This window comes from Borostomias antarcticus (assembly GCF_949987555.1).
Source record: "Borostomias antarcticus genome assembly, chromosome: 1".
Taxonomy (NCBI): domain Eukaryota; kingdom Metazoa; phylum Chordata; class Actinopteri; order Stomiiformes; family Stomiidae; genus Borostomias; species Borostomias antarcticus.
Window position 1 is genome coordinate 45,516,460 of NC_140234.1, and position 18,160 is coordinate 45,534,619.

The window sequence follows — 18,160 nt, forward strand, 5'->3', positions numbered from 1 at the left end:
GGCAGACCAGGGGGGGGTGGAGAACAGCGTTTCTACTTCACGTCTGTTTAAGCGTCAGTGTTGAGGGAGAATCAGTGTTGAGGGAGACAGTGTTGAGGGAGACTCATGGACGGCTCAGCAGATGCAGGGTCCCGCAGGTCCTCCTGTGTGAAGATTTATCTGTGCTCCAACCCAGAAGGTAGGTCTGACTGTTCGGTCAGTGTCACTGGTGTCAGAAACGGACGGCCGTGGCATGACCTGTGTGTGTGTGTGTGTTTGTGTGTGTGTGTGTGTGTGTGTGTGTGTGTGTGTGTGTGTGTGTGTGTGTGTTAGACTCTGTGCAGGAACGAAGGGCTCTGAGAGAGTGTGTGTTTCCCACACTGAGGGAATACTGCAGACACACACATGGACTGGACTTCAGGGTAGGATTTTACTCCAGACTTATCAAACACTTAGACACCTGTGTCTCATACTCCACTGCTGTCTCTCCCTGTGTTAACTGAACACAGGCCAGTGTTCACCAGAAGGGGGTGTGCTCTCCTCACAGGGCTGTGCCGACAGGCAGGGGAGGGTGGGCTGTTTTTGTTCTAATGAACAGGTGCTGAGTTACTGACTAGAGTTTACCTCCAAATCCAATCCATCTACTATCTGTTTGTGCATTTGACCTTCTGTTCAGCATTAAGGTAATGAACTGGATCTGGAAACCCGATATTCCGATGACCTACATGTATTCAAACATGTATCTACGCCACAATGGAAGATTATGCATCTGTTTTAATTGTTCATAAATCACCTTTCTCTTGTCTGCAGCCTATTGTGTGTGTGTGTGTGTGTGTGTGTGTGTGTGTGTGTGTGTGTGTGTGTGTGTGTGCATGCCTGTGTGTGCATACCTGTGTGTGCATTGCCTGTGTGTGTGTGTGTGTGTGCATGCCTGTGTGTGCATACCTGTGTGTGCATTGCCTGTGTGTGTGTGTGTGTGTGTGTGTGTGTCTCTCCATCCTAGGTGATAGACCCATATGAGGCTACTGAGAGCAGCCGTTGGCCAGACCAGGCCTGCAGATGGCAGCTGCTGCAGGAGTGTAGAGAGAGCTCTGATGGGCCTTACCTGGTGGTGAGCCTGCCTTGCCCTATCCTACTTCCAACACTTATAGTTTTCTAACATGTTTTTGCCAACATAATCTGTATTAGATGACATTTGAATTGGTAGCAATTTCCCAGGCCGTGTCCATCATACCCCTTGTGGCGTTTTTATTTATTTATATATATACTTTTTAATTTTTAATTTTTATACTTTTTTAATTTTTTATTGTTTTTCAATTATTTAAAAAACACACACAAACCAAAGAAGAGAAAAACAATAAAAATAAAAAAAAAGGCTCTGGACTGCAACATCTCCTCAAAACAATACATGCAAAATAAAAACATACAATCATTTAGACTCATGTTGTTACGGCTCGCATGCCCTCGCCTCCACAACCGCCTCCCTCTCTCCCCTCTGGGCCCGCTGCGCGCTCGGGGCGTCCTACGCGCTCTACCGCACGTCGCATCGGCCCGGGCATACAACGTTCTGACTCGCCGGAGTTTCCCCCCACTGCCGGGCGTTCCCCGTCTCCGGCCAGCTCCGCGGACTCGGCAGTCTCCTCCCACTCCGGTGACGTCGAGTCGGATCCCGACATGCCCAGCACATCAGCCCGTGCGCAAAGACAAGAACGGCGCGCTCGTCTCCGACGATGACGCGGGCGCGGCTCTACTCACCGGTTTCCAATTATCATCACCACACCTGTCCCTCGTTCTGCAATCACCTTCAACCTCTACAAGAACCTGGTCTACACTCCACTCATCGCCAGATCTTACCATAATACTCTTGTGGTAAAGTATAGCCTAGCCTACAATCTCCTTACCCGTATTTTGTAGTGTTTTTTCCCGTTCCCCGTTTGTGATTACTCTCACTCACCCTGCCTCCCCTCCTCATCTCTCCAGTTCCTGCCTGACCATCGCCTGTACGACTACCACGCTCCTGCCTGACCATCGGCTGTACGACTACCACATCCCCCTTTGTGATCTTATTAAATCGCCCCTCCGGGCTTTACCGTTCCTTGCCTCCTCCTTTCCTGTTGCGCCTGGGTCCCAAAACCGAACTCTAACACATGTTGTCATTGACACGTGAACCATCCACTTCTCCCATTTATCTCTATAGGGCCTACTTCTCCTCCTGGGTTCTGATCCTATGAGTTAAACATTCCATATCCTGGATACCATTCACTATTATCAACCATTCACTATTATCAACCATTCACTGTTATCAACCATTCACTATTATCAACCATTCACTGTTATCAACCATTCACTCTTATCAACCATTCACTGTTATCAACCATTCACTCTTATCAATTATTCACTGTTATCAACCATTCTTCTTTCGTAGGTGGGTTTGCTTTATACCACTTTTTAGTTATGGCCTTCTTGCCAGCTGCTATCAAAATCTTAAACAAATATCTATCTTCACTTGAAACGACTCCTGTCAAACAACCAAAATACATCACTATGCAGGACCTAGGTATGTTATATCCTAACACTTTAACAATAATCCTATGCACATTTTCCCATAACTGCTCAATTTCAGGACAAAGCCAAAATATATAGGAATGATTGACATCCACAGCCCCACAATGTGTCCAACAGGGTTGTGCTGTAGACATGTATTTCTTTTAATTTGGGGAGTGATAAAGAATCTAATTATATTCTTCCAACAGTGTTCTCTCCAAGTACGAGAGGATGTTGTAGACTGTTGTGCTTTCCAAATTTGCAACCATTCATCCTCTGTAATATTCACACCCAGTTCTTTTTCCCATTTCTGCTTCACATATAATGTTGTATTTCCCCTTCTCTCCATTAGGTGGTGGTATAATGTAGATATTATTCTACATTTCTCTGAATTATAGCTGATGCCTTTATCCAAAGCGACTTACAATAATTGCATTTAATGTAGGAAATGTCAATGTACTACTACAGTACTTGCCAGAACTTGCATTTCCTTTCTAAAACAAGTGACTAAGAGCATTATCTAGCAATAGCAAACTAAAATACAATAGATAGATAGATAGATAGATAGATAGATAGATAGATAGATAGATAGATAGATAGAAGTTTGGAAAAAATAGAAAAAGGAAAACACTAAATGCAAGAACAGAGAGGGGGAACGGGGACTAAAAACATCCATGTACAGCATGTATAGAATAAAGAATATACAGTATGTACATACACACATCCAGTTTGTATAAATATATATGACTAGGAGTATACATACATACATACATACATACATACAGACCATATAGATATATCTAGTAATACACATATATACATACACACATACCGTATATCTAGTAATATACATACATACAGACAGACATGCATACCTCTGCAACACTCGAAACGCTCAGACAATAGGTTCTTTAAGAGGGAGGATCCTGGTAGAACTTCTTGAAGAGGTGAGTTTTGAGCCTGCGGCAAAAGATGGGCAGTGACTCTGCTGTCCTGACGTCAGTGTGCAGTTCATTCTACCACTGCGGGACCAGGACAGAGAAGAGGCCCGTGGCCAGTCGCCCCGAGGTAGCAGAGCGTAGGGGTCAAGTCAAATTTTATTTATAAAGCGCATTTAAAAACGACTGCGGTCGAGCCAAAGTGCTGTACACAAAATACAATTAACAATAAAAGCACAAAGTACAATAACAACAACAGTACAGAAATATAAAAACACAGAGAATAATTGTTGGGGTGTAGGGTTTGACCATGGCCTGGAGGTAGGAGGGGGCTGTTCCTTTCACTGCCCTGTAGGCTAGTATCAGAGTTTTAAACTGGATGCGAGCCGCTACGGGGAGCCAGTGTATCATCTCCTGCTGTTCTCTGGGTGTCCTGTTGGTGGCGCTGCAGGCTCTGCTGGGGGAGCAATATGGCGCTGCGTGTCTCCCTGCCCGGGTGGAAGTGGCGGAGTTCCAGCTGGCCCTTCAGATGTGCCAGCAAGCGGGCACCAGTACCCGGGCTCTAGAGCGGGCATACCTCCGAGATGAGAACACTGTACCCCCCTCCTTCCGCCTGCGGACGCGAGCGCACACACACCTGCACCCTGGCACACAGGTGAGGATGTAACACACTCTGATATAACAGTACAGTCAGATACAACGGCAAATGGACAACTGGACAGTACATTTGAATGACGTCCCTTGATTTGTGATCATTCAGTCAGACGAGAAGAAAGGTGACGGAGAGGAGGGGGAGGAAGAGGAGCAGGGAGAGGAAGAGGAGGAGGGAGAGGAAGAGGAGCAGGGAGAGGAAGAGGAGCAGGGAGAAGAAGAGTTGACCAAAGTCCTGCAGGATGCTGTGAGTCAATGTGTCCTGGAGGGCCTAGTGACCACAGAGAGAGCCCAGAGCTATTACAGATCAGGTGAGGAGTTTTGCGTGTGTGTGTGTGTGTGTGTGTGTGTGTGTGTGTGTGTGTGTGTGTGTGTGTGTGTGTTTCATAAGGATGCCATATGTTTTTGCTTTGTTCTGGTTTGTCACTGAGTGACTTTGCATTTCTCTCCAAGCCCACGACACCGACCTACGATTTGCTCTGGAGAACCAAACCGCTGATGACATCATCAACCGCTGCCTGGTCTATGTCCACACGATCGCCAATCAGAGGGGCCAGAAACCTGACGAGGGGCAGAGCCCCGTGACGACTCTTACTAAAGACAGCCTTCTTTCCCAGCTCCGTGACAACTTCCTGCCCAGCCTGGTTATTTCCTGTCAGCTCCTGGTGTACACCACTACCTCGGTATGCGACCAAGGTCATGGTTACACACCGGCCAAGAGGCGGAGTTACACCGAGGGACTCTGCAAACAGATGCAGTCTGATCTCCTACATTTGATTGACAGCTCGGTTTCCATGAAAACAGTGAAACAGTCGCCCAGCTCTCGTCCTGATGACGCGTTAGCCAGGGAGCAGGCTGAGCAGAAGGAGCTGTGTCATGTCTTTTCTCGTCTGTACGACATAAAGCGCCCAGAGGAAGAGGAAGTCAGGGCGTACCTGGAGCAGAGTGACACACAGCGCCCTCTGTTGGTGGAAGGAGGGCCTTGCACAGGGAAAACTGTGCTGCTCGCACACTGTGCCCAGCAGGTAGTTAACTACCAGCCCATCAGGTTCCTGGTACCTGGCCTCATGATGACGTTTTCCTCTGACGGCCATTCTCTCTTTCTCCACAGTGTAAGTCCTGGATGACCGACAAGGATCCCGCCGTGATCATCTGTTTCGCCAACCTGTCAATCAGCCCCTCTCCCAAGCGGCTTCTCTCCAGCCTGTGTTATCAGATAGCCCAGAGCTACAGCTACACTAGAGACCACTACCCTGACCACGACACCCTTAACCTGGAACCTAACCACAGCCATAAACCACCCATCCTCGGAGACCACTACTCCAACCCTCACCTCACCCTCCCTCAGCTCAGAAAACAACTCTCTTCCCTTCTGTCCCTCCTCCCCTCTCCCAAGCGACCTCTCGTTCTCATCCTGGATGGGTTGGACCAAGTACCAGACACTTTCCGACCCCAGATTATCCAGATTCTCCCCTTTCCCCTCCCCCCCAATGTCAAACTCCTCCTTTCTGTCTCCCCCACTCGACCTGGCACCTTGGGTGCCATTAGACTACACTACCCACAGGCCTTGGCACCAGCAGGCATTGTGAGTGTGGAGCTGGGTTCGGTGGAGAAGAAGGAGTGCTTGAGGATGTTCGCGAGTCTCCTCAGTGCGTCGGGGAGGAGGGTGACGTCAGGACAGCAGGCGGTGGTCAACAAGGCTCTGGTGTCCTGCTCTTTGACCCTCTATGTACGCCTGCTGCACACACACACCTCGTTGTGGAGCTCAGGTACACATACATACTGTACACACACATCTCGACTCAGAATAACAAAAACCTAATCTAAATACTGGGCACTGGGAGAGGGCAGAGCTCCACCCATGATGCATGTCGTCAGCATGGTCAGTGACATTAGGGTTTCGATACTAGAGGAGATAAATGTACAAAATATACTGGTGGTGCATCACTATTGCAGTTTATGAATAGCTGGGTTTGACACAGCTTGGGTCAGCTGAACGGCTGCTCTTCTTCTCTGATCTCTGATGCATCTCAGCCACCTAGATATGACAGGACCGACAGCAGTCATCTAGTGCTAGCTGGCTACGAGCATAGCTAATTCAAAGCAGTTGATCTTCGCCATCATGAAATTATTTTAGCCTTAATACATCCGCAAATTAGCTAGGCAGCTGCCTAGTTGAATCAATCCCTCCCAGCATGCGAAGCATGCGATCAATAGCTAACAGCTAGAAGCTTAACAGTGTATCCTAGCCATGGATGTATTAAACAATGTGAAGTACCAGTATGTGCCGGTCTGGTCTATCTGGCAATGTTAACGAAAGGGAAAAATTATTTGTGGATCCAACCTGCGCTTTGGATCCGCTCCAAAATGTAATGGGTTCTTCCTTGGCCCATGCTACACCCCTCTTTCATGAAAATCAGTCTGGTAGTTTTTGCCTAATTCTGTTGACTAATGAACTAACAAACGAACAAACACAGTACCGAAAACATAACCTACTCCCCTGTCCTGGGCGGAGGTAACGATTAAGACCAGTTAGTCCTTCATTTTTGTTACATTGTTGTTACTTTGTTGTTATTAACTTCAAAAATTGCCCTAAAATCTCTCTCTCTTTCTCTCTCTCTCTCTCTCTCTCTCTCTCTCTCTCTCTCAGGGTCAGAGGTGACCGAGTCCTCCCTCCCTGTGGGTGTCCACGCCAGCATCTCAGCCCTGCTGGTTCACCTGGAGGAGAAGCATGGCTCCGCCCTGGTGGCTCGAGCCCTGAGCTACCTCAGCCTCTCCAGGGCCGGACTCACAGAGGCCGAGCTCATAGACCTGCTGTCTGGCTGCAACGAGGTGCTGGCTGTGTATGTCCAGCAGGACGTGGAGAGCCCCCCCTCCGGGATGAGGGTGCCAGAGGTGGAGGTGGAGAAGCTGCTGCTGGACCTGAGGGGGTTTGTCGCGAGGAGGGGCGTGGCAGGGACTGGGGTGCTGTTCTGGGTGAGCAGACATTTTGGGCTGGTGGTGTGTAAGAGGTACCTGAGCTTGTGTCGGGACAGAGGTGAGATTCACTCAGACATGGCTGACTATTTCAGCGGTCGCTGGGCTCATGGGAGACCCAAACCCCTGGTCTTATCCCAGAACACCGGACTTGACCAAACTGGGGCTGTCTCCAATACTGTCCGAATGAAAATATACATTGACAGACAGCCTGAAGGCCAACCCTATGTGTTTAACTCCACCGACCACCCTCCCCCATCCTCTTCCCTGCCTGTGCATCTGCAAGTCAACCTTCGAAAGCTACTGGAGCTGCCCCATCACTTACAAAAAAGTAACAGGTGGGAGGAGCTAGAGCACGGACTGATGATGTCACTAGGGTTCCATCAGACCATGCTAAGAGCAGGACTCCTCAGTGAGCTGCTAACCTTGCTGGAGGAGGGTGAAGAGTGGGGGGACGCGTCCCAGCTCTCCTTCCCCAGGGAGAGGGGGCTCCTGGCAGGGATACTGAAGGCCTCGGCCTGCCTCCTCTGGAGCTCAGCCCTGGAGCTGCCTGCGGTGATGGAGGCCATACTGCTCCCGTTCCTGCAGGTCTACCCCGAGCTGGGGGGCTACGCACGGGAGGTAGAGCAGGACAGGAGGAGGAGGGGCAGTGGGGTAGGAGTGGTGCTCTCTCCTTCTCCCTCCTCTGTGCCCTCCATGCAGAGCGCACTAGAGACCACTGAGAGAGAGTGCGCCGTGGCAGACGCAGCAGGGACAGAGTGCGGGACCGTGGTTGTGACTCTGGACGACGGCTCTGCCTGGGTGTGGAAGGGGAGACGGGTACAGGAGCTGACCCTGAGCCGTGGGTCCAAGCTGAGCTTTGCCGGCGCAAAGAGCAGCGGGAGGTTCATCCTCCTGTCCACTCGGTGTAGTAGGCTCCTCCTGTGGGATGCGAGTGATCCGGAGAGCGTTCAGGAAATAGAGGACACGGGGAGATCTGTGTCCAGGCCAGACAAAAGCATGCGTCCCAAGGTCGAGGGGTTTGTCGTGTGCGAGGACAGGATGTGTGTTTGGTGGAAGGGTTTTAGCTTCGTTAGTGTGCGAGGGTTGAAAGACGAGCCTCTCGCCCACCTGCGGTGCCAGAACCCTGTGACTTGCGTATCATTCCCCTCTGGTGGTGACCTAGTGTACTGCGGACAGGAGAAAGGTACAGTCTCCATATTGGATGTGAAGAGATGCAGCCTTGTAGCTTGCTGCTCTGGTCCTACAGAGTCGGCCTTCATCTCTGTCATTCTCAGTGAGGATGAGGAGGAGATGGCCTGCGTTGACAGCATGGGAAACATATTCTTATGGGAGGTAGCGAGTAAAAACGAGCAGCCCAAGCTCATCAAAGAGTGCTATAGCAAGAGTAGCAACGATAAGATCAGAAACACAGATCATTCTGAGGAGGCTCACATTCTGCTGGTGTGTGAAGCCCCGCAGATCTTATTATGGGATACCTATGACTGGGAACTGTGGGACAAGTTCCTAGCGCCACGGGGTAGGACATTCACCCAGGCGATGGTGGCCCATGGTGGTCACCTCCTCCTGGCCACAATAGAGGCCTGTCCCTCTGTGCTGGCATGGAGGATCACCACAGGCCAGTGTGTTCTCTCCTTGGGCACCGCCGCTCCCTCCCATCCCCTCGCAATCCTCAAAACGGGGTCCACGATCTCTGCTGTCACTCAAAATGGACGCCTCACCATGTGGGATTCAGAGCTTGTGCATGCCGCAGGTGTGGCGCCTAGAACAGCGGCGAGCGTGAGGCAGGTGGTGCTCGAGCCAACGGGAGAGCAGTTCTATGTGACCGACGGGTCAGAGACACTGTGGAGGTGGTCTCTGCAGACAGGAAGTCCAGAAGCACTCTTCCTGCACGACAGCCCTGTGGAGAAGCTCTGCCTCTCGCCAGGCGGCGGCCATCTTGTGACTCTCGCAGGGGGTGAGGTTTATGTGTGGCAGTGCGAAACTGGACACAACCTCCACCGTATCCATGGTAGCAAAGCCACAAACATCCTTATCACCCCTAATGGTAATTTCGGGGTGTGTTTATCAGAGCGTGGACCCTCTAGAGTGTGGAAGCTGGCCAGTGGAGCTGTGGTATGTAACATACACCTCTACCTGCCTGATGCCCAGATCTCACCGGAGAGCACCTTCCTGATTGGCCGTCGTCGTGGCGACCTACTGGCTTGTAGTCTGTGGTCCGGTTCCATCAGTAAACACTTTTCCTGCTCGGGATGCACACAGCGCGTCCTGGCTTTCCGAACACTTCCGGAACACCCTGACTTTGTGGTGGCGCTGACCGCCACAGGGGGTGTGTACACGTGGCGCGTCGCTGAGGAGACGGTGTGCTTGCAGTTTCAGCTCCCCCATTCACTTGTGTGTCAGCCCCAGGACTTTCAGATGTCCCCCGATGGAAGCTATGCACTCCTGTCCACTGACGATGATGTCATCACCCTCCTGGATCTTTTAAGATCCAGGTTATGCTCCGTGAGGGCAGAGGGTCCAGTCCTCCACGTCTGCCTGGATGACACTGGGAACTACGCCGTGTACATCTGCCAGCCCTCTGCCCAGCACGGATGTGCCTGTGACCTGCACAGTCAGCCTGTCTTGACTGTGGTCCGGCTGGAGGATGGCGGGAGAGTAGGGAGGCTGTGTCTGTGCAAGACCCCGTCGACTCTGGGGGCGTGTGAGAAGCTGTGTGTGTACGTGGGGTTTCAGGATGGCTCTGTGGGCGTGTACTCTATCTCTGACGTGATGAGGGATGGAGGGACAGTCAGGAGAAGGATTGACCTGACTGGTCAGGAGAGTCCATGCCCGTGTGACAGGGAGCCACTGAGATGGCTACCACTAGCAACACCCAGTATTATATGGGTTGAGCCCCCTGATATGATGTAGTATGTTACCCCTCAGTAATCTAATATGTATATGATATAGGCTGTATATTAAAAAATAAATAAATAAAACTGTGTAGCATGGTGTTATTTTTGAAATGTAAACAAAAAGTATAATGCCAACTATTTTACTCTAAACAGTGATTGAAAAAAAATAAACCTAACAAAAATAAAATTGAATGGCTGTGATTTGTACTCTTGCTTCATATTTGTGTTTTTCTCCGTACATAATGGACATGAAAGCATCAGAGTTATTTGCTGTCCTAAAACATCATTAGGGATACTGTTGTAGTATGTTTTCTTTGTGAACTACAACTACCACCACCGCAGCCAGAGAGTCAACGGATGTAACGCATTTGAGTATAAATATATTTCCGCATCCTGTGCAACTCCTTTCCTGTCTACGGCCTGCAGCAAGATGGCGGTGCAAATCTCCAAGAAGAGGAAGGTTGGGGCTAATTTCGTTCAAAATAATCTTTATAATGGATGTTTCTGTGAAATGATTCCGATTTCGATAGATATCAAGGGTTTTTAGTTTATTGTTATGTTGGCCGTTTTCATCGGCTGCTTACGTACAGAGGATTGGCACAGATGTTCCATACAGTAATTCCTCATACCGCAAACATGGCAGCGCCTACTGTGCTGGGCAATGCACACCGTGAGATGAAGAAGGCAGTAGGGTGGCTGTGGCTGAGAACCGTTTTACCCTCAATTCTGGAACGAAATAAAGTGCACGGTGCTGATAAATTAACAACCGGTCAAGTCGTACTTGCTAGCTAGCGATTGCTAGCACTTAACGCCCGGCAATGATAGCCTGCTAGCTAACGTTAGCTGCATGAGTGTAAACTGTAACGGGTATGGTATTGGACTGCTAACTTCATGTGTAACGCTAGTTTACGTAACTTTATTTCTACCCCCCTCCCTCCCAATATAGTTTGTCTCTGACGGAATCTTCAAGGCCGAGTTGAACGAGTTTTTGACTCGCGAGCTTGCCGAGGATGGGTACTCTGGGGTGGAGGTGCGAGTGACCCCGACCAGGACTGAAATCATCATTCTGGCCACAAGGTGAGTCCTGCTGCCGGGTCGGCTCCGCATGGTCACTCGGCACACTGGTAAACATGCTGGGCAGCTATCGGTCCCAGGTGGAGGTGCTTAGGCCTACAGTTATGTAGCATCATTGAAACGGGCATGCTAGCTACTGATGCTAAGTTTGTTAACCTTGCAAAGAACCCTCCTTTGCATTGTGTGGTTTCTGAAATGATGGTATGCTGAAAGTTAGCTAGCATAAAATATAATATTAGAGAATTAACGTTGGTCCCATCCCATGGTCCCCAAGTACCCCCAACATCTGCAGGACTGTATAAGGCTTTCACAGCACTTGCTGGTGTCTGCTCGGCTCATATGGATTGACGGGGGCTTGCTTTTTCAGGACCCAGAATGTGCTGGGGGAGAAGGGCCGTCGCATCAGGGAGCTGACCGCTGTCGTTCAGAAGAGGTTTGGTTTCCCCGAGGGGAGTGTGGAGGTAAGGGCAACTTCCGGTTTCACTTACCAGTACCATGTAAACTGGTGAAGGTTTTAGGGTTAAAACTATTAGCAACTTGACTCTTTGTAGGATGTGTGCAGTGAGTCCTTCAGTGATGATACGATGACGAGTCGGAATGGGACACGGCCTGTCTCTGGGGTCGCTGGCTCCAGGTCACGTTCTGTGGCTCTGGGTTCAGTTCTCAGAGCAGCGTGTCCTTTTCAGTTGAAGACATCGAGGCATTTGTCTGAGAAGGTTTAGGGCTAGGATGTTTTTTTTTTTTTACTCGTGTGATGTTTCATAGTATTCTGACTTAATAGTTCCTAATCCTTTCCATCCTGTAGCTGTATGCTGAGAAGGTCGCCACTCGTGGTCTCTGCGCCATCGCTCAGGCTGAATCTCTGCGCTACAAGCTGCTGGGAGGTCTGGCCGTGCGTAGGTAAGCCTGTCCCTTTAAACCTAACATCCATACTGAGTAAACATTTAAGGCTTTGATGCGTTGGGACGGTTGTGGTGGGGAAGCCTAAGTGCTAATGTTCAAAAGAATGAAGTTGAAAGTGAATTTTCTTTTTTTCTTTTCTCTCTTGACCAGACCTCATGCTCTCATCCATCTCTCTGTTGTCTGATGGTATTATTGAGCGTAGCCTGGATGTCAGTCCTTCTGGTGGACCTATTTTGATGAATGTAGTACGATATCTCCCTTCAGTGATGATACGATGACGAGTCGGAATGGGGCACAGCCTGTCTCTGGGGTCGCTGGCTCAGGGTCACGTTCTGTGGTTCTGGGTTCAGTTCTCAGAGCAGCGTGACCTTTTCAGTTGAAGACATCGAGGCATTTGTCTGAGAAGGGCTAGGGACTGTTCTCTTATCCAGGGTGAAGTGGATCTCACAATAAGTGATTGCACTAACTAGCGATGGGTACCAAAATCCGTTATTAAACGGACCCCAGGGTTAAATGATAAGACGGCAGTGTCAAAGCTCTGACGTTCCTGGTTCTGTTAACGGTATTGAAGAAATTGCAATAAAAAGGTTTTATTTAGGCTATAAGCTAGCTGGTTCTGAATACTAGCCATGGGGTCTCATTTACGACAATTGTTTTTTATTGACATCATTTTCAGCTGCTTCCATGTTTCCCCTCATTTTGGCATTCATGTCTTGCTAATGCTAGCACAATGTAATGGTAAAAGCTAGCATCCACTACCAAACTCACTTAAACGCTCCACAGTGCACCCAAAGAGAATAAAATATGAGGACAGTGTCTGTCAGGGGTTTTGAGTGTTTATACCATCATTTTTGAAGTCAAAACTGTCGTTGAATCCTTTACTTTATGGGGACCTATTTTCCTCTCTAGAAGTAGGGAGGCGGAACGGTACTTCACATTACCTAGGAATGTAAACACCAGCACTACATTAGGTAGGTAACGTGAAGTATCGATCCGCTGCCCTACTTCCTCGAACTCTGACTTTGCTTACATGGTCGGCCATATAACAGCTCTCCCCCTTCCTCCCCAGGGCCTGCTACGGTGTGCTGAGGTTCATCATGGAGAGTGGTGCCAAAGGCTGCGAGGTGGTGGTCTCTGGCAAGCTGAGGGGCCAGAGGGCCAAGTCCATGAAGTTTGTGGATGGCCTGATGATTCACAGTGGAGACCCCGTCAACTACTATGTCGACACAGCTGTACGCCATGTTCTGCTCAGGCAGGGTGAGTATAGGGAAGGGGACATTCTCTCTTTTTCAGAGTTTTGCGTAGCCATTGAGGGCATATTAATGAATTGTGAATTGTAAGACGTAAGTTTTCACCTCATCCTGCATGGCCCACTACAAACTAACAAACAATTTGGCTACTGGACTACTCAAAGGTGAACTGTTCTCCCTTCAGTGATGATACGATGACGAGTCGGAACAGGGCACAGCCTGTCTCTGGGGTCGCTGGCTCAGGGTCACGTTCTGTGGTTCTGGGTTCAGTTCTCAGAGCAGCGTGTCCTTTTCAGTTGAAGACATCGAGGCATTTGTCTGAGAAGGACAAGGAAAGACAATATAAAACAGAAAGATCCAAGCTAACATTTTAGCAATGTCTCAAAATGTGTACCAAGCAGATGTCCATAGACCAGGTCAAATGAGCCAGACAAGGGACCTGCTCTGTAAATATTGCTGGGAAACACTCATGCTTGTGTTGTCCACCGTGTACCGTCTGTCCTGACGGCATGTCTGTCCTGTGTGTTCAGGTGTGCTGGGGATCAAGGTGAAGATCATGCTGCCATGGGACCCCAGTGGTAAGATCGGCCCCAAGAAGCCCCTGCCCGACCACGTCAGCATCGTGGAGCCCAAGGAGGAGACTCTTCCCACCACGCCCATTTCTGAGCAGAAGGGGGCCAAGCCAGAGGCGCCCGCCATGCCCCAGGGAACGCCAGTTCCCACTGCATAAGAGGGTAAGCGGCCGGGGTAGTGCCCGCTAAAATTGTATGAGGAAACAAGTCACTTGGTGTGTGTTATGGAGAGATCCCAGGACTTCTGTTTCACTGGGTGGTTGTTTACTTTGAGGGCGATCCTATTTGTTCAGCAAGTGCACGTCTCCCTTCAGTGATGATACGATGACGAGTCGGAACAGGGCACAGCCTGTGTCTGGGGTCGCTGGCTCAGGGTCACGTTCTGTGGCTCTGGGTTCAGTTCTCAGAGCAGCGTGTCCTTTTCAGTTGAAGACATCGAGGCATTTGTCTGAGAAGGGTATAGTGAGTTGATTTAGTATTGTCAATGCCTCAACTAGAAAGACTAACTACAGTACTGCTATAGCTAATGGACATTCTTCTAAAATTTGTAATATTTCAAAAGTAAGAATTGTTTGTAGAACATGAAAACAACTCATTGGCACATCTGTATTCCTCACTAAGAATGTTGTCCCTCTTCTAGGTGTTCACCATCCTGCCAGCAGATGGAAGCAAGACCCTGTGATTTTTCTGTACAAAAACAATAAAATCCGGAAAATACATTGGCGTATGGTCTCAATGATTAGGAAACTGCATTTACTGTGTAGTCAACTTTGACTCTTGGTCAGAATAATAGGATCTTTTTCAATAAATCAGCAATGTTTGCATATGGAATGGACTAGAGACATGTCTCATCGAGAAACTATTTTCGATGTCAGAGGGGCGTCAACAGGCGCAGACCAAAATGCCCCAGGATGCAGTTGGATAGACCTACAACCAATCAGCAACAAAACGAAATGTGGGTTTCAAAACGCCTCAAATCTGTACATTTATTGTATCAAACTAGATATCAAATTAGATAAACAGTTTTGATTGGCCTGTCCAAATCCAGGTTTCTGGAAATGTTTGAACTGGAGTTTCCAGACTCATCCATGGAGAGGAACAATGTGAGCTCACACAATCAGGAGGGCGATGTCCCGACAACTGCAAACCATAGCTGTACAGACAGCCACTGGCGCATTTACTGTACGCGCCATGATATGCTAATCGTGCATACCAGCAACCACACTAGTTGGTCCTATATCATGAGTCCTGATATGATGGGAGCGTGTAGTGTCCTAAAGCAGGACACTACAGGCTATTGATTGGTCAGAGACTCGTCACTACGCCATCATTGCGCGACACCCGCCATTTTTAAATAGCCAAGCCATTATGGTTGTGATTATTCTTACAGCGACCGATTTCAAGTATTTTATCCGACAGTGTAGGGAAAAGCAACAAATAGCATACAAACTTAAACCGATTACAGATCTATCAAGGACGGAATGGTTCGAACAGAGAGAAATTAAAGTGGTTCGACAAGATGGACGCACTATACGAGAAGCATCTGGCTACGGCCATAGACCACACCCACCGAAATCTTACCTGGCGTCTCAAACCAAGTTCCCAGTAGGTCTGATCACAAACAACTCCATCGACAAGACATCAGTCAAAATGAGTCTTGCAGACTACAAATCACCAGGGAAGCAGTCCTCTCCTTCGCTTTCGGTAAATACATTAAATATCAATAGATAAGTGGTAGCCCATATCTGTCGGAAAAGTTGTACTGTGATGGGATATCTCGGTAACAGGTGCAGTAGTCGAGTCCGTGGTTTTAGTGAGCAGATGGAACGTCTTCTTCGATGTTGTAACTTTCCTATGATATAGCCTATTGCAGTAGACTGCTATATGCCACGAGTTATTCAGAATTGCATATATAGCCATTGGAGAAAGTTTGAGAATAGTGGATAGTTTAGGATATAGTTGGACCCCGCAGATTCGATGGCATTCTTTTGACGAATTCGAGGCGAACTAACCCAAACGGAGCGGGCGTTTCCAATTGCCCATGCATCCTTGCGTTTGGTGACCGCGAAGGAATTGGTTATTCGTTTTTATTTGCCATTTGCAACAAGTACAGGCACCTTGGAATTATTGGTTTCCTCTCCACAGTTGATTATCATTTCCTAAATTCTTCCCTAAACAATATTATAATTTATGTTAATAATGTGATGTGGTCCTTATCACCTTTCGGCTAAACCGCAAACATCTGGTGACGCACGCTTATTGCGTGGGAGGCATGGTCGTTATACCGCCTCATGCAATGCCACAGATAAGTTTGACTAGTATCAAAGGCTTGGGGCAGATTATACTATGAAATGGCTAGTTGAATTCTGCTAAAGAGGCCCAGCTTTAGCCCACCTTTACCTAGCCCACTATTCTAAGATTGGACATTGAGATTTTCAAGACATCTTCAGCTCAGGCTTTTAATGTGCGAGATACTATACTGTTTTGCAAGTCATAGCCTACCATGTTCTTTCAAAAGCCACATTTATTTAGTTTGATCATTTCACTATATATAGGGAATGAGAATATAGATACTCTTAATCTGTAACATCCTTTTCCTCAGCAGTCTCCCATAGTGCAACTGAACATTGGCGGTCATCTGTTCAGCACAAAACTGAGCACCCTACGCAAACACCCCAGCTCCAAACTCTCGGACATGTTCAACGGTCAGCCCAAACTACGCACGGACTCTGAGGGACGATACTTCATTGACAGAGACGGTACACACTTTGGAGCTATCCTTGAGTTCCTGCGCACTGATCGCGTGCCCAAGGAGAACATCTTGGAGGTACAGTAGATACACAGCACCATCACTAACTGCTTAGTCTCGCATAGCCAGACCAGATCTCCACACTTTATCTATAGTCTAGTCTCACATAGTTGTTAGCACATCCGACTTGCGAGTGCAAGGTTGCAGGTTTGTGTCCCGCCCTGGACAATCCCTTAACATGGGTCAAACGAACAAAAACACAACACAGACGAGAGTACTACTGTTACACCAGTGCTGGAAAAAGGTCTGTCTGGACTCATTACCATTTGACGATAGGTGAAAAAAACACTTTCTTTAAACAATCACAATCGTCTTCGGCGGAGCAGCTGCTAGGTTGTGGTTTTTCGTAGTCTGACTGGGCCGGGATTCAGATCTGTCGCCACTGATTGGGCAGTAATAAACAAATGACAAGGCTTATCCCCAAAATCTACATCCATTGAGTCAGATGACTGACTGCTACATCCATTCTACCGATTCCCCACCCACCACGCAACCCAGACTCACACTTTCTCTCTCTTTCTCTTCTCTGTGTCTGAGTGTTGCTAAAGGTCCACAAGGAGGCAGTTCACTATGACATCAAGCCCTTAGTCAAACAGTTGGAGGAGACGCCACAGTTCTTTGGGGAGGCAGTGGGAAGGCAGCAGTTCATATCCAGAGTGCCAAACTACAAAGAGAACATTGAGGTAAGTGATCAATTCTCACAATGTCCCTCTATGATATGTGGCACGCAGACAACAGACAAGACACAGCTGTGTAACTTGTACCATTTACAAGTCAGTCATCTCATTATTTCCTACAACCAGAGGTTCCCAAACATGCTCCTGTGTCCTGGAGAGTTTTAGGATATGCCGGCCAGTTCAGTTTTAACAAGCTGATTCAGTTAGTGAAAATTTGGATGAGAAATGTATTTATTGCCCTGTTGCTACATCAGGTGCTGATTCGAGTTGCAAGAGCTGAGGCCATCGCCGCCCGCCATTCCAAAATCATTATCTGCGTGCTGCGGACGGAGGATGATGCAGCTCTCTATGGAAACGCCATCAACAGCCTCGACACCAATAAGGAGTCTGTGGTGACCTTTGGCCCCTGGAAGGCCAATCCCACCACTGCAGACCTGCTGGAGTGCATCAAGATGGATGTGGAGGCCCAAGGCTACAGAGTCTGTATCCAGCCCCACAGCACAGACAAGGGCTTCCTCTCCAAGAGCTACGACTGCTTCTACAAGCTCATATTCACCTGGTGGTGACATGCTACTGAATAGGTGCAGCGGGAGACATCTTGCGACTCTTTGATTGTGGAGGTGATAACATTAACTTCCTCACTGTACAGATGATGTTAAAGGGTGAAGAAATTGTATAAAATTAGCATCCATCACTAGCATGTCAGGTTACAAATAACGCAAACCTGTTGGTACTACTGTATGTGAGGAATATTTTGTGAGGCAAAAAGGTTGAGGCCCAAAATATAGTCTTCGGTTTATGTTTCTCCAGATTCTAACAGAGGATAAGAAGTGATTCATATTCAGATCACATACAAATGTACAGTGTACAATCACAGTGAAATCTTACTG

At 48.4% G+C, this 18,160-nt stretch overlaps 3 protein-coding genes across 3 annotated transcripts; all 3 read left to right on the forward strand.

Annotated features, from left to right (window-relative positions):
* Window positions 1–105: 105 nt before the first annotated feature.
* LOC311307099 (NACHT and WD repeat domain-containing protein 2) lies at window positions 106–10,001 on the forward strand (the record flags this gene model as incomplete). The annotated part of the gene is made up of 8 exons (XM_084435861.1): window positions 106–178; window positions 313–401; window positions 983–1,090; window positions 3,913–4,116; window positions 4,309–4,423; window positions 4,566–5,137; window positions 5,224–5,881; window positions 6,763–10,001. The coding sequence occupies 8 exons, from the start codon at window positions 106–108 to the stop codon at window positions 9,999–10,001; spliced, it is 5,058 nt and encodes a 1,685-aa protein (XP_084291987.1).
* Window positions 10,002–10,373: 372 nt separating this feature from the next.
* On the forward strand, window positions 10,374–14,501 carry rps3 (ribosomal protein S3). The gene is made up of 7 exons (XM_084444658.1): window positions 10,374–10,445; window positions 10,932–11,062; window positions 11,427–11,520; window positions 11,865–11,959; window positions 13,032–13,219; window positions 13,743–13,946; window positions 14,425–14,501. Exons 1-6 carry the CDS (start codon window positions 10,416–10,418, stop codon window positions 13,940–13,942), a joined length of 738 nt encoding a protein of 245 aa, XP_084300784.1. The 5' UTR covers window positions 10,374–10,415; the 3' UTR covers window positions 13,943–13,946; window positions 14,425–14,501.
* A 933-nt stretch (window positions 14,502–15,434) lies between these two features.
* Window positions 15,435–17,836, forward strand: kctd14 (potassium channel tetramerization domain containing 14; the record flags this gene model as incomplete). The annotated part of the gene is made up of 4 exons (XM_084443755.1): window positions 15,435–15,488; window positions 16,387–16,611; window positions 17,142–17,276; window positions 17,525–17,836. 4 exons carry the CDS (start codon window positions 15,435–15,437, stop codon window positions 17,834–17,836), a joined length of 726 nt encoding a protein of 241 aa, XP_084299881.1.
* Between the last annotated feature and the right edge of the window lie 324 nt (window positions 17,837–18,160).

What these genes read in the sequence shown, in the direction of transcription:
- rps3 (XM_084444658.1), top strand. Translation starts at nt 10,416, where the DNA reads ATGGCGGTGCAAATCTCCAAGAAGAGGAAG. An exon ending in AAATCTCCAAGAAGAGGAAG is followed by an intron (nt 10,446 to 10,931) that starts GTTGGGGCTAAT and finishes CTCCCAATATAG; the next exon opens with TTTGTCTCTGACGGAATCTT. An exon ending in TCCCCGAGGGGAGTGTGGAG is followed by an intron (nt 11,521 to 11,864) that starts GTAAGGGCAACT and finishes TCCATCCTGTAG; the next exon opens with CTGTATGCTGAGAAGGTCGC.